Source organism: Passer domesticus, chromosome 6, assembly GCF_036417665.1.
Source record: "Passer domesticus isolate bPasDom1 chromosome 6, bPasDom1.hap1, whole genome shotgun sequence".
Classification (NCBI taxonomy): Eukaryota; Metazoa; Chordata; class Aves; order Passeriformes; family Passeridae; genus Passer; species Passer domesticus.
In genome coordinates, this window is record NC_087479.1 from 37,762,843 (window position 1) to 37,787,964 (window position 25,122).

The 25,122-nt window shown below is 43.1% G+C and overlaps 2 protein-coding genes and 1 long non-coding RNA gene across 5 annotated transcripts in view; 2 read left to right on the forward strand and 1 right to left on the reverse strand.

Moving 5' to 3' along the window:
- The first annotated feature begins 819 nt into the window (after nucleotides 1–819).
- On the forward strand, nucleotides 820–11,341 carry LOC135303194 (uncharacterized). The gene is made up of 2 exons (XR_010364680.1): nucleotides 820–3,134; nucleotides 5,534–11,341. It is a non-coding gene; the product is annotated as an uncharacterized LOC135303194 (long non-coding RNA).
- Nucleotides 11,342–13,309: 1,968 nt separating this feature from the next.
- On the reverse strand, nucleotides 13,310–18,276 carry LOC135302316 (collagen alpha-1(I) chain-like). The gene is made up of 3 exons (XM_064422686.1): nucleotides 18,230–18,276; nucleotides 15,594–17,787; nucleotides 13,310–13,622 (listed from the first exon to the last, which is right to left on the reverse strand). The coding sequence occupies exons 1-2, from the start codon at nucleotides 18,274–18,276 to the stop codon at nucleotides 16,734–16,736; spliced, it is 1,101 nt and encodes a 366-aa protein (XP_064278756.1). The 3' UTR covers nucleotides 13,310–13,622; nucleotides 15,594–16,733.
- Nucleotides 16,837–25,122, forward strand: part of INO80 (INO80 complex ATPase subunit) — a 64,683-nt gene continuing 56,397 nt past the window's right edge. Inside the window, exons 1-3 of one of the 3 annotated variants that reach the window (XM_064424671.1) lie at nucleotides 16,837–16,977; nucleotides 22,724–22,796; nucleotides 24,841–25,026. In XM_064424671.1, coding sequence (XP_064280741.1) covers nucleotides 24,884–25,026 — 143 coding nt within the window. In that variant the 5' untranslated portion in view covers nucleotides 16,837–16,977; nucleotides 22,724–22,796; nucleotides 24,841–24,883. Of the gene's footprint in view, nucleotides 16,978–17,612; nucleotides 17,748–22,723; nucleotides 22,797–24,840; nucleotides 25,027–25,122 lie in introns of those variants that run through there. The other 2 variants (XM_064424672.1, XM_064424670.1) reach the window with 2 other exon arrangements.

A 25,122-nucleotide genomic window follows, 5' to 3' on the forward strand; every position in this document is an offset into this window, starting at 1 on the left:
CCCCTCCGCCGGCGGCCGCCCACGAGCCCGCGCGCACGCGTGTGGAAGGCTCCTGGGCACGGCGGGAGAGCGGCCGCCTGGAGAAACTGCGTTGTTCCTGCCTCCCAGGCTGAGGGCGGCTCCCGGTCCCGTGGTCTGGCTTTGTTGTGCAAATCGCGGAATCACGGAACGGGTGAGGTTGGAAGGGACTGCAGTGGGTCACCTGGTCCAAGCTCCCTGCTCAAGCGGTACTTGGCACAGGATCCCATCCAGATGATTCTTGAGTGTTTCCAGTGAGGGAGACTCCACAACTTCTCTGGGCAAACCTGTTCCAGTGCATGGTTGCCCAACAATAGAGTTTTATCTCGTGTTCAGGCGGAACTTCTGTGCATCCATTTCTGGCCATTGCCCCTTGTCCTGTTGCTTAGCTCCACTGAGGAGGGCCTGGCTCCATCCTCTGACACCTTCCCTTCAGATACTCATAGACATCTGAAGAAATCCACACTCAGTCATCTCTTCTCGAGACCAAACAGGCCCAGCTCCCTCAGCCTATCCTCCAGTTGACCATTCATCCTTATTGCACTCCACTGGTTGCTCCAGGAGCTCCATGTCTCTCTTGTACTGAGGAACCAAGAACTGAACACACCACTTCTGATACAGTCTCACCAGGGCTGAGTAGAAGGGCAGAATCAACCCCCTCGATCTGCTGGCAGTGCTCTTCCTAGTGCACAGGACACCATCGGCCTTCTTGGCCACAAGGGCACTGCTGGCTCTTGGCTTGTTGTCCACCAGGACCCCCAGGTCTTTCTCTGCAGAGCTGCTTTCCAGCAGGTCAGTGGTAATGATAAGCTTTTACCCCAAAGAGTGGAACCTGACGTATGTCTGTATTTTTTTCCCCTCCTTCATGTCAGTGAAGAATTTGGAAACTGGCAGAAGCACTCCAGGATTAAGGATAATTTTTGGTAATGGAATAATCAATCGTGAGGCTTTGCTTACTGCATTTTGGGGCAGTGGGGTCATGCCCACCAATAGTTCAGCATTTTAAATCCTTTTTAGGTCATATCTGAATTATTCAATTTCATTTTTTCTCCTAAAATCAGTAGGAATTAAAATGGTGTATAAATCAGACAGCTTTTTTTTCTCCCATTATCTATAAGTGAAATAATGATAATAGCAACTCGCATTGGGAAAGTCTTGGGACTGTATTGCATTAAAGCTTACTGGTTAAATAACAATGGTTAATGTCCAATGAGACTGCTAATGAAAGTAACTCCTCCAAAGGTATTCAGTTGAGATAAGAGTGCCCTGTTTACAACGTGAAGGCAAGTTCATTGTATATGTTGTTCTACATGTGCAAGACTTTCCCTTAGGGACTGTGCTGGGAAGTTAAAATGCTGAAAGTTCATATTAACTTGGTCTTACTATTATTCACACAGGCAAAAGCATCTCTATCAAATGATCTGTTTATCTGATCTGAGCCCCCTTCACAATGGCATAAATATTAGTGTTAGGGAGTATTTAAGAAAAACATTTCTAATGTATAAAGGTCCTGTGCATTTCTATTGGCATCTGCTTTCCTTCAGGGATAGGAGCAAAGTGCTGAAGGGCAACTAGCTAGAAGGTATCTACTGGACTTATCAAGTGATTAACTTACTTCATTCTGCCTTTTTTTTTTTTTGGTACTTGCTTTATTCTGTATGGAATAGTCTGTAAATTAATTAGTTGTAGTTCAATGCTGACTTTGTTTGTGATGGGATGCTTAAGTCATTGGACTTAACTAGTCTTCAACAAGTGTCCAAACATTGTTTTTCAGCACTAGAATGTAAATTGTTTCTGTCATTGAATTAACCAGATTCAGGGAAGGGAACAGCAATGCTTTTTGAGTATATTGAAATGTTTCCTTCCTTTCACAGGAGGAGAAGGGATGGGAGGTACTTGCTGGGGGAACTACAACTCACATTGACTATAATTCTGATTTTCAAACTCAGTTGTGCCAAGTTTGTTTTCCTCAGCTCTGAAAAGGTGAACAAGGTGGTGGGTATAAGGCTTCTTCCAAGGTAAAAGGTTCCTCTGAGGTATTGTTTACAATTCTTCTCTCTCACATTTTTTGTCCCTTTTTAATTTTTGTTTGTTTTGGTTGGTTTGTTGGTTTTTTTGTTTCTTGTTTTCCAGTACTGTTCCTAGGTAGAAGAATTTCCTTGGTTTGTTTCCTTGTCAGCTTGTGGTTTCAGGGAGAATTTCCTATGAGCATTTCACCTGTGGTGAAACAGTTCCAGAACAATTGCACAGGGAAGTTAGAGGTATATAGATGCTCTCAAAACATTTGTAAGTGTGCCTTCAGAAAACTAGTAAAAATATATTTCAAATTCCCTCCTGCAGACCATGTTCCAAGATGGTTTTACTTTAAGTCTTCTCACAAGACCACATTTGAATGTTTCATTCAGATATTTTATTTCTTTTTATGGTCCTGTGATGTTACCATTTTTTACGATTTTAGTAACTTCTATTTGACTACAGTAAAGTTTCAGTGATGCAACTGTTTTTTTTTCATATTGGTGAGCTTGTATAATTGTCCTCCAATTACACTATCTAACTAATGGATCAAATATTATTGATTCAGGGTAAAGACTTACAGACAGATATTTGATTTGCGTTGTTCTTGGGCTCTGGTCAGGTACTTCATTCTTTGTACCTTGAACTGCAGTTTACCTTAAGACTGTTGCTGATCTTTGCAATGAACATCTGTTCAGGTTCTGCTTTCACCCTATATTTTCAAAATAAATGTGAAATTTTATATGAGATAAGGGCTTTTTTGTGGAAAATAAGCTTATTGTTGGCTAGCTTCAGGGTCTTCTGTAAGAACCATGCACACTGAATTAAGGAGTTGCTTCATATGCAGCAGTTCATTTTCTGAAGAGAGGCAGAGGGCATTGCATGAAATATTTCTCTTTCACATTGCACCAACATGGATATTTTAATAATGTTTTGAATTCTGTATTAGGTTTGGTTGTCTTGCTTGCTCAGGTGCACTTTAAGCTGTTGAAGTGAACAGACAAGCAGACAGAACCAAGCAGACTGTGGCCCATGGAGTTCTCCCTGTGTTTCCTTAGAGAGCCATCTCAGGGCTTCAGATAGCTCAAAATATTCCCTCTGAGGTAATGTGGATATTAGCCAAGCAATGTACTTAGTCTTTGTCAGACAATATTTTTCCCAGAGATTGTTATCTCTTGGTTTGTCTGTATCAGAACAGGATGTATTCTGAGAGAACAATGGTTAACAGAAAGGTAGGTACAGAGCTTGTTATCTGCAGACATCGGAAGGAAACTGGCCTGCTTTCCAAAATGTTTATCCTGTAGCTCTTACCAACTGTAAAAGTGGCTGAGCAGCACCACTGATCTTCTGGAGAAATCAAAGTGCTTCAGCCAGTGAGCATTCCTCTTGGTGATTCTTTTAATCTTATATTAAATATTCCTGAAATGTACATGGCATGATAGATAACTCAAAGCTCAGTAAGTCTACTTGTAGGGACACAGTTTGTGGTGATTGGGGTGGGGCTGCAGCCGAGCCTCATCCCTATGGCTACAGCTGTGAGCAGCACTGACAGCCATGAGCCATGGAGTGCCCAGCTGTGCTGAGCAACCCCCAAAGGGAACAGAGGGCATACAGGTGCAATGCATGAACATGAGGGGTATAAAGGGCTGGGCTAAAGGACAAGAAGGGCAGATGCTTGCAGCTTTCTGAAGTGGCATGGTGTTGTTCTGTGTGGGCAGGTGCTTGAAACCTTCTGATGTGCTGTGGTGATGTTCTGTATGGGGGAAAGCTTCAAGGCTTCTGAAATTGTGTGGTGATACTTTGTATATTGTGGCTGTCTCGACTGGCATATGCTGCAACAACTATTGCCCTTTGGGTTTGTGCTGGCTGTCAGGGGCTGATCTGGTTGTGTGGTTCCTGCTCTGACAATATGCAGGTGTACGCTTATACAGGCACAGATCTGAAATCAGCTCCTTCTGTTCCCAGAGAATGGTGACAAGAGTGCAAAGCCTGTATAGGCTAAAGAACAGGTAGTTGCATTTACTTGGGCAATGGGAGAGAAAATAGAATCATAGAATGGTTTGGGTTGGAAGGGACCTTAAAGATCATCTAGTTCTAGAGACACCTTGTATTAGCCCAGATTGCTTAGAGCTCCACCAGCAGCTTTGGTTGTGTACGCCCCAGCAGGGTTTGTGTACCTGTTAGGCTCTAGCCTTTAACAATTCCAGGGAGAGGACATCCACATCTCCTTTCATATAAAATATATACTTTGATCATTTTTATAGTAGTCTGCTGTTCGCGTATTCTCCACAGCTGAGATGCTAAGTCCCTCAGCTATTTCACTGTCCATTCACTTTTATATTTAACAGCTCAAATACTAAAGTATGGGAATTAAAAAAAAAAAAAAAAAAGAGCAAGGGTTGATGTGATCTGTCTGTTAGTTTTGTCTTTGCAGCAATCTTTTCCTTCCCTAGCCAAGCCTGGAAATTAGGGTACACTCTGTTTTTAGTGCACATAATATTTAGAGCTGAAACCTTTTTGTTTCGTTGTGCATCATAATGGAAAAGAGTAGTGCTGCAGTTCACTTTTAAACAGACAGGGTTTTTTTTGTCAAATAACAGAGTTAGGGTCATGCGCTAGACTGTAGGCATTTAAATCAGACAGTTCATGCTTCAAGTCATGCGTGGCTGCTGCTGTGTCTCAGACTGTCTCTTTCACCAGTACAGTGTCCTTCAGTGTCTTGGATACACAGGTACCCTCCAAAGGTATTCTGGTTGGGAACAAAAATTTAACCAAGAGAAACTTCAAGGCATTCTCTCATAGAAGGTCAGCATTACAAAAAGGTGACGGCTGTTGAACCGTGTGAATGCTGTGGCTTTGTTCTAGCTAGAAAGAAACTGCAGGCTGGGCTGATAGATAGAATCTTGTGTAGACCCATTTTAAAAGGTACTTACTACCCAATAATAGCAGCACGTTTAATGTGCTTGTTTTTTTTAAAGATGTGTTAACTGTTCTTGATCAAACTTGGAACAACCTGAGGCTACTGTGACTTAAGCAGGAGCCAGGTCAGCTTGTGCATTATGTTCTTTGTTTTTTCTGCCACTTGCACAAGTGTAGAAACAGACTCAAATACAGGCATCCAGCACTGGAAAGCATCTGCTGGTAAAAACAGAGGTGAAAATGAGGGAACAGGCCAAGTTATCACAAAAATCTGATTTTGCTGGTGCTGGCCCTGGTGCTGTGGTGTTTAGTATGTGACTAACAGGAGAATTAAGAGCCTTTTGAAGAGAAGAAAGTAACACAATGGCTATGATCCTTCATAATGGGCATGGATATGTTATATATAGTTGACTTGTGCTTGCATAGATACTAACTTTTCATATCATAGATATGACTGCCTGTAGGAACTCCTCAAATCCCTAACCTGGGCTATGTAGTAAGCTTTCTATGGCACAGGTTTTTCTCAGTTACTTTCTAATCTTAGTTTGGCCTTTTGCCCTTAAAAATTGTTATTTCATTACAGACCAAATATCAGTCAGTGTTAAGTCTTCACTCTATGAAAAAGGTAGAGCTGAAAATTCCCACCAGCACTCCCAAAGGTACTGGCTAGAATATGCATCAGAAACAGTGGAAATTATTAACCAGAACTACCCACGCTAGGATCCAAGGTACACAGAATTGCACTCATTGTTCTGTTGTCTTGGTATGAGCTGCTGTGCCTGCTTTCCTCGCACTGATAGTTCTCTGTGCTCAGAGATTCAATTACTCTGATTCCTTGGCCTGAATCCTACTTCTAATGGAAGTAAGCGACTGACAGACTCTGATTTTGGATACCCTGTAGTGTACCTGAATTAAGCTGTCTTGTCTTCTACTCTGTACAGCTGGAAGAATAAATGGGAGGTACTTCTGAACAAATTCTTACAGATTTTTGTTTTTTGTAAAGTGCTTCCTAGAGGCAGCTTCTCAGTGTTATTAAAATGGGAACAGGCTGGGTACACAAGTGAGACTCCGCATAAAAATGCAGCAGTGGAATTAAGAACTCTGGTTTACATGGAGTCCTGCCTGTATAATTTGAAAAATGTTATCCCTGGCTTTATCCAGTGGCTGAAACAGTTTATTCCTTACAAAAAGTAAAGTAATATAATTTGCACACCATTTAGAGTGTAGCAGTGTTCTGATGTTCACTGTCTTCCCCACTGATGTTCTTATAATTCTTTAAAAAAATCACCTGTTTGAAATAAATGGGCAGGAGATCTTTCTCCTTTTTTAATGCCTTTATTAAGAAGAATCAGCTCAGGTGGGGAGAAATCGACGGGTTGCACCCACGCCGCCGTTGCTCCCAGGCGTGGCACGAAGAAGGAGGATGATGCAGCTTTGTCCACTGGTCTGCAGACAGAGCTGGGGAGAGTCCTGCTTGTTTGTTTAACACCCCGGGATGTCTCTTTAATCAGTATCTTTTGAGGTTAGGGTGAGAAACAAAAAGGTCCAAGCAGGTACGGAACTATGCTCCCATCCTTAGACGTCACTTAAGTCACTTGTTGGCTCGTGATTTTAGGGGTTTTTCTTGTAAAAACTGTAAAACTGTAAAAACCCAGGGTGCAATGCATTTCTCATTTGCATGCTGGCTCTGATGTCACTCCTATTTTCTTTACCTTGGAGGGTCTTGTCCTGGTGTCTTCTTGGCAAGCGGCCAGCATCAGCGAAACAATAGTTAATCACCGGCCATTAACGGGTAATTTAGGACTTTTTCTTCGGCAGCACACCCAAAGAAGTCTGACCGATCTGACTTGGTTTTTTAACTCTGAAACTTAAAAAAATTACAGCTTTCTGTTAATAACACTGTTGAAGTAACTTTTAATAAAGTTTGTGGAAGTTTGATACTGCTATTTTACATTTGTCTTCTTGGGGGCAGGGTTTGTGTACCTCTTGGGCTCTAGGAGCCTAAAGAGCTGCATAGTGAGCAGACAACTGGCTGTTGTCAGTGCTTACATCCCTAACCTTGCTTTCTGGGCATCCTCACACTCTGAAACTTCTGCCTTTGTAAAATATGGGTTGCATATCTGTGTACTACCAAAATCAATAGTGCACTTCTTCTTAAAGGTGTGTGCTGAAAAAAATACAGAAAATTTGACAGCGTGAGAGACTTTCCATAAGACAGAAGTCCACGAGTCTATGAGTTAAGGTTTAACCACAGAATGTACAAGTGAAGAACTCACTGCTGCTATCTGATTCCACAGATCAATGCAAAAAGGTAAAAAGGATGAAAGCAGGAATAGAAACAAGCAAACACCATACTATGCTGTTGCCTGCTTTCCTTCTAGCTCTATGTGTTGTCAAAGATGAGTCATAATGGCAAAATCAGTTTATAGGCAAAAGGTTTGACTACTTACCTATTCATTCACCATGTTTTCCATATCTTGCATCATTATTTTAGATTTTGGATAAAACTGTAAGTATCCTGGGAAAGTGTCACTGTATGTTTACTCTCTTCTGATAGTAAGAGTACTGGGCTAGAAGGAGCCATAGACAAATACTCTGAAACTCCTTTGTAAAATGTGGATTGCATATCTGTGTACTACCAAAATCAATAGTGCACTTCTTCTTATAGAAGTCATTCTTAAAACCTACTCTACCCTTTAATATAACAGCTTTAAGGAGTCAGATTGCTAGCTCTGCAAGTGCATGCAGTCAGAAGAGTAATTTCCTCATAGCATACTTTACATCTAATATGCAAGCCCACTGTCAAACCTCCACAATCTTTGCCTTGGATTAATGGGCATTGGTCACAGCATATTGATCCCTTCCATCACAGGTTGCTGATGCTCTGCAACTGTTCTGCAGTTTTCAGTGCCAATTTGTGGCTTCCTTCTGCACCATGTCCGCACATGAAAGGTGAAGATACCTTCCAGTGGGATGCCATCATGAAGTGCAGACTTCAGTGAGTGATTCAATGAGGCACCTTCTGAAGACTCAGTTGTGAGCTGTCCTTTGCCCATCTTGAGATGTTTCTGTGAGGCTCTTTTTTAAGAGCGAGGCAGTAAGCAGTGATTAAATTGCTGTAGTTACGGACATTTTGTAACACTGCCTTGAGAGACAAGTGCAAGCATTAGTTGGCATCAGTGCTTATGCTGGTATTTCCTAATAGCTCATTTGAAATTCAGGTTTTGAAGAACCACAAAGATTGTACAATACAGCTATATATAACTTGGGTGGGAAAATGTTCTGGATATGTTAATATTTTTGACTAATTCTGAAACCTAGTTTCAACAGAGCATATTGCTTAAAATTAATCCGGAGTCAAACTGGGGAAAAAGGGAAGTTTTATGGACAGCACTATTAGAATGAAATAATTCTTGTGCAGTTCAGCAGACAAATTATCATTCTCTATTTTCCTTGGTTTGTTCATCTTTCAGATGGGAACAAGCAAGGGAAAACTTGATGGGTTAAGAACTTCTAAGATTTGGGAAATATAAGATAATTTCATATGGAAGGGACCTACAGTGAGCATGTAATCCAACTGCCTGACCAGTTCATGACTGGCCAAGTTAAAGCCTGGTATTAAGGACATTGTCCAAATGCCTCTTAAAAACTGTTAGGCTTGGAGCATCAACCGTCTCTCTAGGAAGTTTCTTCCAGTGTTTTACCACCCTCTCAGCCAAGAAATTCTTCCTAATATCCAGACTAAACCTTCCCTGGTGCAACTTGGACAATTCCCACATGTCCTGTCACTGGTTACCAGGAGATGAGCTCAGCACCTTAATCTCCACTGAGCAGCTGGTGATGCTGTGTTTGATGCATCCCAAGATGCCAGGGCACACTGCTGACTCCCACTGAGCCTGCTGGCAATCATATCCATGCCTACATGGCTGTTTCCCAGCCACTCTCCCAATATATACTTGTGTCCAATGTTATTCCATCCCACATGCAGAATCTGGCATTTCAAATTGAAAAATTTCATCCCATAAATTGTAGCCCAATGCTCCTATTTATGTAGATCCCTCTCCAAGGCCTCTTGTCCCTCAAGAGTCAGCAACACCTCCCAGTTTGGTACCATTGGCAAATTCCTAATGGTGCATTCAACTCCTGTATCCAGATTGTTGATAAATATACTGAACAAAACAGGCTCTGGAATTGAACCACAAGAAATACCAATAGTATCCTTCAACTGGTCCCAGTTGCCAGCTAGATAGATGTAGCTCCATTCACTAGAGTCCTTTGAGCTCTGTCCTTCAGCCAGTTTTTCACCCAGAACACCATGAACCTGCTTATCCCACAGTTGGGCAACTTGTCCAGAAGGATGCTCTGAGGGGCAGTATAAAAGCCTTACTAAAATCCAGAAAGAATGTGACCAGCAGGACCAGGGCATTGATTGTCCCCCTGTACTCAGCACTGGTGAGGTCATGCTTCAAACCCTGCATTCAGTTTTGGGCCCCTCACTACAAGAACATTGAGGTGCTGCAGCATGTCCAGAGAAAGGCAACAGAGCTGGTGAAGAGTCTGGAGCACAAGCCCTATGAGGAGCAGCTGGGGAGCTGCTCAGAGGGAGCTGGGGTTGTTCAGTGTGAAGGAAAGGAAGCTCAGAGGGCACTTCATTGCTCTCTACAAGTACCTGAAGTGAGGTTGTAGTGAGGTGGGGATTGGCCTCTTTCCTCTGGTAACAAGCAACAGGACAAGAGGAAATGGACTGAGGTTGTGCCAGGGGAGGTTTAGATTGGATATGAGGAAAAGCTGCTTCACTGAAAAGGTGGTCAGGCACTGGAACAGGCTGTCCAGGAAAGTGGTGTAGTCACCATCCCTAAAGATGTGTGGATGTGGCATTTAGGGACGTGGTTTAGTGGTGGACTTGTCAGTGATGGCTGAACAGTTTGACTTGATGATCTTTGAGATTTTTTTCCAAGCTAAATGATTCAATGATTCTATTATCTTTCTAGGATTTTTAATCACATGGCCTTGCTTTTTTTGTGCTGGGGAGGGGTTGAGGTAGGGTGAGAAGACTTCCAAAGAAGCTATTAAATAAGGATATTAAATACTTAATGAGACCTCACCATATAGGCAAGATTTTTTACCAAATAAGAACAGTCCCTTTCCTACAAGAGCATTTTTTATCCCTTCCTTCTGGTCTTTTAACTTCCTCAGTAAATACGAGTGGGTTTGTGCTGCCTGTTCATAGACTTAAAATCTTTTTCAAAAGCCTGGATTAAATGTTATTTGATATTGCTATAAAAGCTACTCAGTGAAACCTCTTATTCGAACACAGCTTTATTTTTATGTACATTTTAGAATTCCAATAGTGTCTCTCAAAATTGGTTTTGAGAATTCTGTACAGCAAACCTAAGCCAAATGACAAGATGCCTTCCTTAGTACCAGACCAGATCATCCTATTGCCCTGAATACTAAAAGTGGAAAATGACCATGTAGTGTGTATGCAATAAGTGTACCAGTGTAAACCACTCCATAGTGCAGTTCTGCCCAGAGTATCATGGCCATGTGTTTAATTGGGGATTATTTTCATGTTCTTCAGTTGTGATTGCTGGTGATGTTACTATCCCTAGCTGCTTCTCTCCCTTCATGGGAGGCAGGTTTTTTGCCTTTATGTCTTTTATTTCAGCTCATCCAACGTAGTTTCAGAGATAGATGAGAGAGAATCTATCATTAAATGCTGGAATAGATGTGTGTTGTTTTTTGGTTCATGTTTTTGTTGGTTGGGTTTTTTGCTTGTTTGTTTTTGTTTTTTTGGTTTTTTTTAAGGAAGCAATCCCGCCTTCCAAATTTCTGCTTCTCTAACCAGCACAGATGACCTTAGACACTGAAAGCATTCAGTTGCACTGAAAAAAAAAGATCAACATCAGGAAATATGTTGTAAACTGCAGAAGTCTATGATGAAAAGCTTTCTTAAATTTTTTTCAACTGAAATAACTGTCTTGGGATGGAGTACATTTTCTTCTTAGTAACTGGTACAGTGCTGTGGTTTTTGGATTCAGTATGAGAATAGTGCTGACAACACACTGATGATTTGGTTGTTACTCAATAGTGCTTACCCTAAGCTGAGGGCTTCTTGATTTTCCATGCTCTGCCATGAAGAGCTGCACAAGAAGGTGGGAGTATGGCCAGGAGAGGTGATCCAAACTGCCCAAAGGGATACTCCATACCACAGAATGCCATGCCCAGTATTTAAACCAGAGGAGTTACCTGCAAGGGAGCTGATGCTGCTCAATGATGGCACATGGTGCATTACTTTTTCTCTTGGATTTTATTTCTCTCTTCCCCCACTTACCATTATATTATTAGCTTTTCTGTTTTTTTCAATTATTAAACTATTTTTATCTCAACCCACAAGGTTTACCTTTTCTTTCCAGTTCTCCTCCCTACCATGATGGGGGTTAAGGAGAGTGACCTTACAGCTGTATGGTATTTATTTTGTGACTGGGATTAAACCACAACAATAACTGCTTTCATCTGCACTGGGATATGCAGGAGAATCCTGATATATGGTCCTTGAGACCCTTCCTAGCTTCTCTGCTTAAAGCTTTGTTCTGAAAGCTACGTACCTTCTGCTGCTCCACTCATCTCTAATGGATAACTTGATGTCTGACCTAACAACTTATTTAAATGCTTATTGGACTGGTCTGGAGATCACCTTGTGAGCACAGAGGTAGATATGTCTTTGATTATTTCTCTGGTTAGTGATTGGATCTAAGGCTCTAATGGATAAACTCTGGAGGTCCCAGTTACAGAAGCTTCCTTTCCTGCAGCTGTCCACCCTGCTCTATGCCACATACCTTGTTTCCTGTGTGCAGCAGCAGAAGTGCTGGTGTCTGTATCTACCTAGCTCCATTTCCTGTTAGTTCAGTAGCAGAACCCACCCCGTGTTTGCCTCGTGGATGGTGAGTTGCAGCTCTTAAGGCATGAGCACAGTCACTGCACCTTCTATTCACTCTCCTCAGAGACTGAGAACCACTGGGCTCAGCAGGGGCTGGTACATGTGTTAGGATATGAAAAGTACATGTGTTAGGATATGAAGTGCTGGTACCTGGAGCTGACAGAGTGGCTTTGTTTTGGTGAGAGTGTTTGGTCCCCACATCTTGTTCTATTTTTCTCCTGATCTATCAACTGTACTGCTGAGCTGGTTTGTGTACACTGTCTGCTTTTGAGTAATGTTTGTTCACCAAAGATTTTTATTTCTTTAAAAGCATGACTGAGTTATCTGGTCATCCTTGTTTATTCTCACAATAGTTATCTTAAAAAAAAAAGTGAAAAATCAAATCAAGTAATGTTTTTCATCTTTGGTTACACAGAACCAGTGGTAGTATATGCTCAGGTACCTTGGAGTGGCCAGATGGTGGCAACTTCTGTAATTGCTTGTTGATTTTTAAAGCACAAAGTGGAGGAAATGAGATTTTTGGTGAAAGAGCCTGACTTATTGCACTATTGGAAAGAACAGGTCCATGTAAACAAAACAAGCAGTGGTATTGGTGTGGTCCTTTTCTGTCTGCTCAATGGCATAATCTTGTGAGAGCTTGCACTAACTATGCAAGATATTGTTGGTATTAAATTTGGGTGACAAGTGCATGGTCAAACATCCTCATTCATAAGAATGAGACTGAACTAACACGATTAAATCCTTTTAGGCCCTCATTTTTGCAGTTTTAAATGTCTTGAAGTATTTATTAGGAAAAGAGAATGCAGCTCTCTCTTCATGAAAAAAAATCTATTTTTCTTTGCCCTAGTTTAACAAAGCACTGAAGCACAGACTTGGATCTTTTGGGAATTACTTAAGGGCTCAGAGCCGTAAATCCCATTATTGAGGATTTAGGAGTAGATTAGATAACCACAAGAGGTCACAGTTGCTTCACAGATATAAGAGAGGAGGCCATATTTGAAAATCTTTTCTCTTTAGAGGAAAGCTGCCAAAAAAAGAAGGTTGTTCTTAGTTCATGGAAAAAAAAATGAGCTTGACATGTGAATTTCCAATGTGAAATGCATACGAAAGTAGGCATGACATAAGAGAAAAGAACAGTTTGTTAAAAGGAAGAGAGTACAAATTCTGCTTTGTATTGGGCTATTTGTAGAATTTTTAAAGGGGTTCTCAGCTTGCTGAAGACAATCCTTTTGTAAATCCATCTATTCCATAATATTAGCCAAGGAATTAACTTGATCCTGGGTATTTCAGATGGTATTTTGAAGACTGATTTGGTATCTCATCTGCTTGTCATACTTTCTGCATTCTAAAGCAGTTGGCTTTAGAAATCTAGTATGGGTAGCAAAAGGAGCCATTTTTACTGTCATTTCACTGTTAATAATTTTCTGTTGTTTCTATATCTTGTGGGTAGATCACACAAATAAAAAGTTTCTTCTACTTTATTTGAAATCTGCTTGCAATACATATTTAAACTTCAAATGTGGAGTGGCAAAATACCAGAATCACTTTCTGACTAAATGAGCTCCTACTAGGGTCAGATCATCCTCGTGGTCTTCAACATATTCAGGAGTGCTTGATTTCAGACTTCTGCATCATTGCATGTGCCTGTGTCTGATTTACGAGCAACAGTAAAGTATTGCCAGTGGTCCACAGCAGCCAAAAGAGATAATGCAGCATTCTTGTTGATGCAGTACTGGCAGAAGAGGATGAAGAAGAAAATAGAGAAAAAAATTAAAAGGAAGGAAATAAAAAGAAAGGCATCTCATTGATCCTGATGCTTTTGGAAAGGTATGTTGACTTTTTGTGGCTTCCTGTGTCATCATCTGCAAGTGGTAGCTGAGTCTGCTGAATGATGGATGCTCCCTCCTAAGCAAGGGGAGGACACTCCCTGACTTTTCACCCACAAAGCAGATGCAAAGCAGTGACCTCTGATCCTCAGGACTTCATTATCGAAACCCTCAGCTTCCCTCTTCCGTGGCTTTCAGAAACTGATAATCTTCCTCACTGCTGAGGGGGAGGAGTGAACACAAACTTCCCACCCTGGAAGGCTTGGCAGTCCCTGCATTTTCAGTGTAACTGTCTGCCAGCAGTAATTGTTCTTGTGGATGCAGACACCTGGGAAAATGTGTGTGTTTCCCTGCAGCTCTGTCACTAGAAAAGAGCTAGTAAAGGAGCTACATGTTTAACCCTCCTTGTGTTCTTACTGGTGGTTGCTAGGTACTTGGAAATGCAGACATGTTCTCATGTTTAGGACTTAAATTCAAATAAGCAGATGCCTGGGAACTTGTTGGTGTACAGAAGCAAATATTTCCCTAGAAGTGCAGAGTCCTCTTGTTTAAGAGGTGCCAGCTCACACGCAGAGCTTTGGTACCACAGAGGCACTGCCACACCCGTGTGCAGCACAGCTGATACCCCAGTGCACTCATGGAAGAGCTGCAGTAGATAAGGGGCTGTGCTGCATGTGATAGCAGGGTTGTTGTGGTCCATTGGCTGATGACAGAGGGAGCTCGTCCCTGGTTCTAACAAAACTATAGTTTATTATTTCATTTTATTGATTTGATTTATTTTCTGTTTCTTTTTTTTTTATTAGCCCACTTGCATGGAGCTGCCAGAGGAGCTGTGTCACTGGCAGACATGCAGAAACTGAGAAGGGAGAAAGCAATAGAAGACTACAGAATGAATAAAGATGGTCTTTTGATCCAACCACATGTGGGATTTAATAAAGAGAAACAATCCTCAGAAGGACAGAAACTACAGAGGTTACAGTGATTGCTTTCCCACAAAAAAAAAAAAAAGAGGGTCTCAAAACACATACTTCAACAATCAAGGATGTACTTTGTCAAAGCAGAGCTTGAAAATCCAATTCATGTAAAATCTGTGGGAGCACCTTAAACTGACCTCAAGCAGACTGTATGAATTTAATTTCTGACACAGGTGATTTGATGAGCTTAGACTGGGTGTTTGGAGACATCCAAGTGAAAAAGAGGCTATTCCCCTTGCAGAGGTGTCAAACAAAAGCTCCTGACTTTACAATGGCAGGTAATTCAACATTCCATTGCTGAATGGAAATAATGATGGTCTGTCTTTTGCAGGAAATTCTTGCTGTGTGGAAAAAGTAGCAAAACTTTCTTGGGTAAATATAAGTACTGCTTTCCCTTTGGTTCTCTTTTGGGAATGGCATAGAGAAAAGAAATATGTTGGAATGGAGTCATCACTGATGCACAAGACTAAAAATGACAATTTTCTTCAAGAAGAGAAGAGTTATTTTTTAAAGGTCCATCAGGCAGTGATGCTGCTCAGTGCCAGCTGTTTGTGTGAGCGTGGTACTGACAGGTAACCAAACCATGCACGCCTCCTACACAACACAACACAACTCCTGGCTGTGCTTAGGGGTACAACCACACTAGTTAAGGACCACTCTAGTGAAGTTCTACTGGAGCAGTAGCAATGATCTTATTTTTATATCCCAGCAACTGTGTGTGGTGGTTTAAGCCCAGCTGGCAACTAAGGACAATGAAGCTGCTCCCTCCCACCCTGCCCCAGTGGAGTGGGGCAGAGAATCAAAAGTAAAATGTGTAGTTTAGGATAAGAAGTTTAATAATTGAAAAAAAAAAATAGAGTAAATAATGATAAAAAAGGAAAGAAAAACAATACAATGGCTCACCCTATGCTAATTCCAGATCGGCCTCATTTCCAAGCAGCTGCCCTCGGTTATACTGGGCATGATGTCCTGTGGTATGGAATATCCCTCTGCTCAGTTCAGGTCAGCCGTCCTGGCTGTGCACCCTCAAGATTTCCCTCTCAGTGGCAGAGGATGAGACAGGACAAGTCTCTGACTTAGGATAAACTCGATTTAGTGAAACTCAAAACATCAGGTTTTTTATTCTGCATGCAAAACTCAGTACTGTCCCAGCCGCTGAGGAATTAACTCCTTCTAGCCCAAACCAGGACACTGGTACCTCCTGAGCGCTGGAGTGACACAGCTTAGTATGAAACACCGATTTTTAGCGCTGTGCAGAAGGTGATCTGGCTTAATCACCCACTTAAGGATTTGCTCTAAGTGTGCTGGTTAATGGGTTTTGGGAGGCAGCGGTGCTGAACACCTGATGGCCACACCGCGTTTACGGCTATGTTCGCAATAACCTTCAGGCCTATTTCCTCCGGAGCTGCTCCACTGCAGCTCCCAGCGCATGACAGAGCGAAGCGGCAGCAGGCACGGAGCCCCACGAATGCCCGCACGTGTTAACCCTGACAGCGCCCCGCGTCCAGCGCCGCCAGCCCCTCACCGCTCTCGTCATCTGCGGGGGCTGCCAGGCCGGCACAAGGCGCCTGGCTGCGGCGGGCGGCCTCGGCGGCACGCACCCGGGCCGGGCCGGGCCGGGCTCCCGCCGCGCCGGCAGCGAGCGGCCCCGCGCCGCCTCAAGGGCGAGCGCGCGTCACTTCCGGGACGCACCCGCCTCCCCGCGCCAGCATCGCGAGACCCCGCCCCGCCTCGCGCGAGACTCGCTGGCTCACCCGGCCGTCTGGCCGAGTCCCTTCGGCAATTTCCGTCACCGCCAGACCCTACCAATCGGCCGCAGGAGCGCATCGATGAGGAAGGGCCCCCCGCGGGGTCCCTGCGGGGCCGAGCCCCGCGGTGCGGGCGTGGGGTCCGTGCGGCGGCCACGGCGGCGCGGACGGGGCGGGGGGGCCCAGGCGCGGGGCCGGGGCGGCGGAGAGGCATGCGGGGATCGATTGATCAGGCCTGGGCATGGCGCCTCTCCTCCCCCCCGCCATGGCTCCCCGTGTCCCTGCTCCTCTCCTCTCAGTGAGCGAAAGTGGCCGCCGCCGCCGTCCCAGCGCCCGCAGCCGCCGCCTCCTCCTCAGCACCAGCGCGGGCGCCATCTTGGCGAGGCAGGAGCCGGGAGCGCCCCGCGGCAGGAGACAGGCAACGCCAGCCCCGGCAACGCGGGGCGAGAGGCCGGGTGGAGCAAGCGGGGGAGCGAGCCCCGGAGACACCCCCAGCCCCCCGCCGCCGCCGCCGCGTCGCCGCCGGGCCCGCTACCCAGGTGAGCCACCGCGGCCACCGCGCAAGGGCACGCCGGGCCGGGGCTACTGGAGGCGGCACTGGGGGCGCCGGCTGGGCAGGCCGCGGCTTCACCCCCCGCGCCGACCGGCGGCCGCAGCAGCCGGGCCTCTTCTTAAAGAGACAGGCCCCTTCCCCGCCCTGCCCGCCGGATGCGCCCCGCCGTACCGGCGGCCGCGGAGCCGCCGTTTCCCCCCCAGCCCCGTCCGGAGCGGCGGCCGGGCCCCGCCGGGCGCGGGGGGGGCTCCCGGGGGGGGGGCGGGGGCGCCGCCGCGCACCTGCCGGCGCACGTGCGGGCGGTGGCGCGTGCGCGGGCGGGGGGTGCGGGGGGGGGGCGAGGGCGGCGGCGCGGCCGGGCCGGGAGCGCCGCGTCACCGGCGGGAGCGCGTGCCCGCCGCCCGCGGGGGCGCGCCTGCGGGAACGCGCCCGCCCCCCCCGCTCCCCGGTGCCGTCAGAGCGCGGCCTCCGCCCCGCGGCCGCCCCGGGAGCCCGGGCCGGGCCGCGCCGCGCCGCCCCCGTGCGTGAGGCCGCGTGGCGCGGCGGTGCCCGCAGAGCCCGGCGGGAGGGGGGCCCGCGCCGCCCCAGCGCTCCCGGAATAGCCACCGGCACCTGCAGGAAGGGGCCGCCTGCCAGACCCGTGGCGTTGTTGATGGAAAGTGTCTCCCGGGTGCCCGTGAAGCGCAGCTCAGCGCTGTGAACGCGCGCTTCCCTAAAGCTGCGCTGTAAAGTCCGCTCCTGTTTGGCTGCAAACAGGTAGCACCGTGCCACTCCTCTGTGCGACCCAATACAGCTTCTGGTCCTGATTTAGCCCTATGCTTCTTGACGCTGTTGCCTGTCTTCTGTGGAAGATTTCTCCCACTGTGGTGTTGCAGATTATAATAAACTCCTTTAGTTTATTTTCGCCTTTGCGTGAAGAAAATGGTTCAACTCAAGTTAGTTTTTTTTAATAGTGAAATGTGTGTAGTTCGGATTTTAGTTTCTTCTCTTACAAACAAGTCGACTGCATGGATTTGTACAGCACATCTGATAAGCACTGTATATATGTGACCAACACAGTTTTTAACTTAAACGATTCATTTTTGTTGTCACTCCTTTAGTGCGTATGTGTGAGAGTGTCGTGACACTGAGGGGTTGGTGAGGTGTGAGGGAAAAGTACAAGAAATAGAACTGTAGCTTGAACCTTTTTCCAAGGCTAAAGGATATTACCTGTAATTCTTCTCTTGTTTATTTCTCACATGTATATTGTTGAAGTTGCTGAAAATACTGCCTCCCAATTCTTCATGCGTCAAACGGGCAAGTTTGGATCCATTTGAGTATAACGTAATAAGCTGTAAATTTGGTAATAAGCATGCTCTTTGACATGCTGGACTACATGCTAGCTTGGTTTAGATGGCAAGTGCTCTTAGAGCTTTTTTTGGACATAGTTCCCTTTTCGTGGTCTGGGGTGGAGGGAGTAAAAACCAAAACTGAAAATATCCATGCAGTTGTTATTTTGTGTGCACAGAATGGCAGAGTGTGAGGGTAACTGCTGGTGCTGCTGTGTAGAGCAGAGAGTAAAAATGCATTGTCAGAGGCCTCCATAAATTACTATTAACCGCTCTCTTGGGACAAGAATTACTCTAATTGAACAATTAAATAGTTAGGTTTGTTTTTCTGCTAGTTTAAACTTGGTAGCAGAGCTCTGACACGCCTACTTTTGTGTTCAGTATGTTTGAAGGTATTCTGGTGTTTGCTACATGTGCCTCTGATACACTGCTCTGTAGTTTTTCTTTTAAATAATAAATTAGGTCCTATCTGTAACTGGGTTTTTTTGGGAATTGGAAAATCCAGAGGCAGTGCCCTGCTGGCTCTTCTCTGTGTTTAAAAGTGATTAAAAGGTGGAACACAGGTCACTGAAATGCTGTCTCATTCCTTGGAAAACAATATGAAACCTTACCACAAAAGCAGAACAGCAAAGTAAAGCATCTAGTTTACCTAGATTTCATTACTCAGAAAAGCAATTAAGATGTCTTTTTTTAATTTCAAACTCAAAGGGTGTGAACTCAGAGTTTAGTTGTATGTACATTAATTTTATTTGTTCAACTTGAGGTTAGTGGAGGCTTTAGGTTCATATGAAATTTTGTATTTGCTTTTTGAAAAGCCATAGTGTCTTATACATCTCAATTATATGTAAGACACTTCCATGAAAAACCCTATATGGGAATTATGTTTTGCTTTAAAATGTGGCCTACAGCTCTGGGAAATTGTAGTTAGTGTAACTGTGCATTTATGAAAGCAATCTAAAATGAGTGGGGAAAGGAGAGCATGTAATTCTCCTTCAAACAAAATAGTTCTTCACATTTTTCTATACCACTACAATTTTTTTTTTCTGTTGGAGATTATATGCATTTAAAGAAGACTGAAAAAAATATGCCTAGCTGCTATTACTGTGCTAGTCTATGTTTTCCACACCGACCTTGACTGGATGAATCTTCTGTTTGGATATATTTGTGTCAGGATTTATTCTGGAGATATTACTACTGGAACATCTCACAGCATTAACTGTTCTGCTGCTCCAATGAGACCTGTATGTCTCAATTCTAAATTTCTTCAGGAAGGCAAAGTATTTTAGGGATTTGCATAAGTTTAGAAAAATCTGTCTTAATAAGTTGGTGTCAAATTGCAAAGCATGAAAAACCCATGTGTGGGAAAAACCCAGAAAACTGCTAAAATTGCAAGGCAACTGAGGTGGCACAGAAGGTTGTATTTTTGACCAGTTTTAATCCTTATATAGATTAAACCTTCCATGCTATAAATAAATGATGAATACGTAGTTTCTGTGATTTCAGGTTTTTGTCCACATGGATGTTTTGTCAGTGTGCTTGCAGTGATGAGATGGAGAAGAGAAAAGAAGCTGCTTCTGTGGGCTGAAATACTGGAACAAGTATTGGTGCTCACCTGCCAGCTAGTCACACTTCATATCCGTGCTCTTAGTGTGTGGCAGGGGAGACTGAGTTACTTTCACCTCCCTGATTTGCCTTGCTAAATGCATTAGCTGCAATCCAGTACCTTTTACTTGCATGGCAGCTTCTGTTTGTGTATGTGCCCTCAGCTAGGAGTGGAGTTGTTATCATTATTTACTATGACAGTTGATGTTAGTCATAAAGAACAGAAAAAGTAATCCTCTGGGCCTTATCTGAGGTGTAGAAGTGGCAGCAACTGAAGGGAAAAAACACAAGAAACTTATGGGTGAAAAGTATTGTTTCAACCAGCTTTCCAAAGCAAACCCCATCCAGCTTGCAGCTAGGCACAAGAGCCAGATTTTGCACTTAGCACTTATGGGATTCCTGTTTGATACCAGTAAGAAAAGCTTGCTGGACTTCCATTCGGAAATATGCAGTGAATATTTGTTTAAATTGGGAGAATCTACTTTTGAAGCTAAGCTGCTTCAAGAGACCATGGGTTTGCTGTTTGGTTGGTGCAGGTCAGTGGGCATAAAATTTAGCAATCTTGTTATAAAACCTAGCTGCTCTTAGAAAATGTCCTTGGAGGATTCTTCTCCAGTGCGGGGTGTTTGCTTACTGACTGGATGCTATAAATGGGCAGACTTGAAAAAACAGGAGTGAGGGAAGAAACCCCACACCTACATTAACACTGAATTAAGCTTGGGATTTCAAACAGAATAAGGAAGGCTCTTTCAGAACTGAACTTAGATATTAAAAAAATACAATTACTATGAAAGTTATTTGCATGAAGTTATTACATTCCTGCTGGTATTTTACCTGTACTTTTAATAATTTAGTGGTCCATATAATACAATTAAATGGCTAAAGTGTGAACTTCTGATTAAGAGTGCTAGAAGATTTAAAGTGCCAGCCTGGCAGTGAAAAGCTATTTATTTCCAAATGCTGTTTTTCTAAACTGTTAGAACTCTAGGGAAGAGGAAGGGAGAAAGCAAATAACTATTGAATTTGGTACTGAAACTTAACATGAAGTTGGTATATATCAGTAAGAAAGTCATGATGGCACAAGAATTACTCTGCAGCTTCTGCTCATTTTACCCCTGTAACATATGAGTCTTTACCGAAATGTTACAATCAGTAATGAAATCTTTTTGAAAATCTGTGTTTTGTCCTTAAACTGAGTAGACAAAAGGATAGATTTGTTTCAAAAATGTCAAAGAAAGGTGGAATGAATGTCATCACCATGTAAATCTGTCGGAACCCAGGACATCTCTCTGGATGCCCTGGATGGCTCAAAGCCCTGGCAGGGGCTCAGAGACCCTGGCAGGAAGCCAAAGACACCTGGAAATTCGATCTTAATTCATGGAGCAAATTGCCAACCTTATATGAAGAATTACAGGTCACAAAAGTTTAAGCAGCACAGTAGTAGGAATCACAGGGTGAAGGAAAAAACTTTGGAACCTTGTACAGGGGGGTTTGAAATTCTGTACATGGGGGTCGGGAGTCCCAAGATGGAGGGATTTGGGCGTGCCCAATCCTTCTTCTTTCTTCTCCTTGGCATCCATGTTCAGGATGATGTTGGCATGTGTGGATTGGTTCATAGTAAAAGTGCACTTGCCAGCAAGGGTGAAAAGTATTGGAAATTGAAGGTAAATATCTTATACATAGTTTTTACTATAAAAGAGACAACTGCCCCGTGGATGGGAGAGAGTGCCCTTGGCTGTCTTGCTGATCAGACCTCGGCTGGACAGACAGAAAAACTTTGTAGATAAAGAACAACAAACTCAACTGAAGACCGAAATGCAAGAGTCCAGACTCCTTCTTCGAAAGCGCGGCCTGCCCAGAACCACCTTTTCCGTGCTGGGGCAGAGACAATTGACAGCCGACCCACGCATAAATCCACTGAAGCAGTATGTTGGTGATGTCCTATACAGTTACATACAGTAGTGGGTCAGGTTCTGTGCCTCTCATTTGTTTCTATCTTCTCTCATTTCAGTGTTTAGTCAGGTTTTGCTATTGGAAATCTTTGTTTGTTAAAACCTATCGTGGAAATGAAAGAATGGAGAATGAATTATCTGTCACTTTACCTTCTGTATTATTACTTTGATCAGCAGAGAAGCACTCAGTGACTGTCAGCATATAAATAAATGAAAGGCTGAATTAAATGTCTGAGTTTCCCACTATTCAGTATGCTTGTGTAACACTAACTAAATTTCTATTGGGCATTGTAAATATGTTTTAAGGGTATTGTTAAGCTCTTCTGTGTTTATTTGTTTGTTTGGTAGGCAGGATACAGACTAGTAACTGTTTTAAGGACGAGAGTAATTAATGTTGTATGTACAGGAGCCTTGTGGAGCAATTAAAACAGGAAGACAAGCAAAAGTGTGTCTTTTTATATGGATGAAATGCAGAGGAGTTATACTATGTCAGGTCAAGGAGGACTTTATTAGTGTGAAAATGCAAGGTTGAGTTGGGAATGTTATTTTCTGCAAGGAGCAGACAGGTGAAAGATGCCATGTTTTTTTGAGTTAACTGGTTGATATGATACATTGATGCATTTTGGAATGGAATGGGAAAAGGAATCACCATATTTTATTTGCTATGGTACTAGGGAGAGATTTTCGCTCTTGTAATACATGTAATTTTTATTAGTGATCATGAGTTAAGGAAAACCTCTTTCACCTTCAAGGTGTTTTTTTCTACACCTCATGAATGGTCTCTTGCATTAGAGGCACCAGTTTCATGTTTCCTCTCGTTTTTTAACCCTCTTACTTAATTTCTTCACAGAAGGGGTTGTCAAGCATTGGAACAGGCTGCCCTGGCAAGAGGTTGAGTCACTGTTCCTGGAGGTGTTTAAAAGGTGTGTGGATGTGGTACTTGGGGACACGGTTTAGTGGTGGACCTGGTAGTGTTGGATTAGCAGCTGGACTTGATGATCCTAGAGGTCTTTCCCAACCTAAATGATTTTAGGGTTCATTTTGTGTCTTCCTCTCTCATGGAAGACAGTTCTTGATTTAAGTTTGGTTGGTTGGTTTGGTTTCAAATGGCTGTTAAGCACTGTGACATCTGTAGATGAAAGTTGTCTGGAAAATGTGCATGTTACTACCCTAATCATAGGGAAAGCTTTCAGGTGTTGCTAAGTTCTGCTGGAAATGAGAATTTGGTGGCAGGTCAGTCATTCAATTGCTGTCAGGTATGCAAAGACCTAATGTGTAGAAAACTTCAGTCTAAGAATAATTTTTATCACAGGGCTGTTACCTTGTCAATGAATTCTGGTATGGTATTGGTTATCCTCTGTGAGTAAGGACCCAGTATTAACTCAAGACCCAGTATTTATTAATAAATAATACAATTTGCTCTTGTTCAAGCACAGCCATTAGTCTCAAGATGAGAATCACTGATATAGTTTATTGTAACTTTGAAGTTCTGAATTTGTTCTGTTATTTTGGAGGATGAAAGTCTTAGAGAAGGTTAGATGCTGGGTTTTGGATTTGTATATGTGAAGAGAGAATATTTGAAGATTGGATACTCAATCTGTATGTTCACTTACATAAGCATGAAACAATTTAGTCACTGATTTAATAATTGAAGAAATATATGTCTTTCAATAAATTAATGTGACGTTTGCTGCAGGTTTTGTAGTATTTTTAAGAAATTATAGAAACCAGAAGAATCCTTCAGATGAACAATTAATCTAAATCTGACTGGTTTTAATTTGAGCAACCTGTTCTAGTGAGAGGTGTCCCTGCCTATGGCAGGGGTTGGAACTAGATGTTCTCTAAGGGCCTTTCCAACTTAAACCATTCTATGATTTTTGTCCTCCACCAGAAGTAAAAGCTTAAGACATTTATAAATTAATTAATTTATTTGTTTCTTTGTAAATATTTAAGATCATGACAGCACTTTGATTTATACAGTAACAACTCTAGCTTTGGAAACCACGACGTACCTTTCTCACTATTATTATAACAGTGATGGTGTCTTTTGTAGTCAAAGAAAAGTAAAATTTGAGTTGACAGAGCTATTACTGTAACAGTTGTTATGACATCCTTTGTAGTTGAAGGAAGAGAAAACTGCAGTTGACAGAGCAATAAAATGTTTTGATACTTTTGTTTCTGGAGTATGTAGTATGCAAATATTGCAGGGGGATGCATTTGGCTTTATTAAGAATCTTAAATCCTGAGAACAAATTTTAAAGAATTAGGTGGATAGTTTCTACTAGTGGAAAAACATAATGCTAGAATACATTCTAAATTTGTAAATATAAAAAGTATGCTGCAAGTTGCTTTTTGTGTATTATTTTTCTTTAATAAAATAACATTTGCACTTCAGAAGGAAAGGGTTTTTGGTCAAGTATTTGTAGCTTGTTTGCCAACAGGTAACAACTATATTTTCAATGCTGAAAGAGCATTGCTGTAAGGTAAAGGAGAAATATTATGAGTATTCAGTAGACGACAGCTGTGAGGTGAATGATAAAAACAACAGAGGAACAATATTTTTAGTAATTCTTCCTTTTTGGAGTCATATATATATATATATATATATATATATGCCTTCCGTTCAGGGTTAAACATGTTCTCTTTAATAATGATGAAAGCTTACTTTAGTTGTTTGAGGACTGTCTTCATAATACTTTGAATTTCTATGTCAGCACTTGGATTATCATACTAGGTTAAAACAGTGCTTGTTCCTATCAAACAGCAGCCACAAAGTCATAAACCAAAAAACTAAGAATCTAGTTTTTGGCTGTGGTAGTACTGTGGTGGAAAAGTTGAGTGGCAATTTCTGTTTGTTTACTATACCTATTAACTGCAGTCTAAGCTTTTGCCCAGAATTGTCTTGGTAGATCTGTTTGCTCCTTTCAGAGGAGTTGTGGTGCTGATAGCCACTGTTTCCTTTTACAGCTGTGTGTTCACAGGCACCTGTGCATGAGGAGAAGTTTGTTCTATGGCCTCGGAGCTGGGTGCCGGGGAGGATGGCAGCTGCTCAGAGCTGGCAAAACCCCTCTATCTGCAATACCTGGAAAAAGCTCTGCAACTGGATCAGTTCCTTCGGCAGACGTCTGCCATCTTTAACAGGAGTATATCCAGGTACCAAAAGCTTTTCTACTTTCCATTGGGAGTGCCAAGGAAAGACAGGCATTTTTATAATATTGTTCCCTGCCAACACCATATTAAGGATTTATC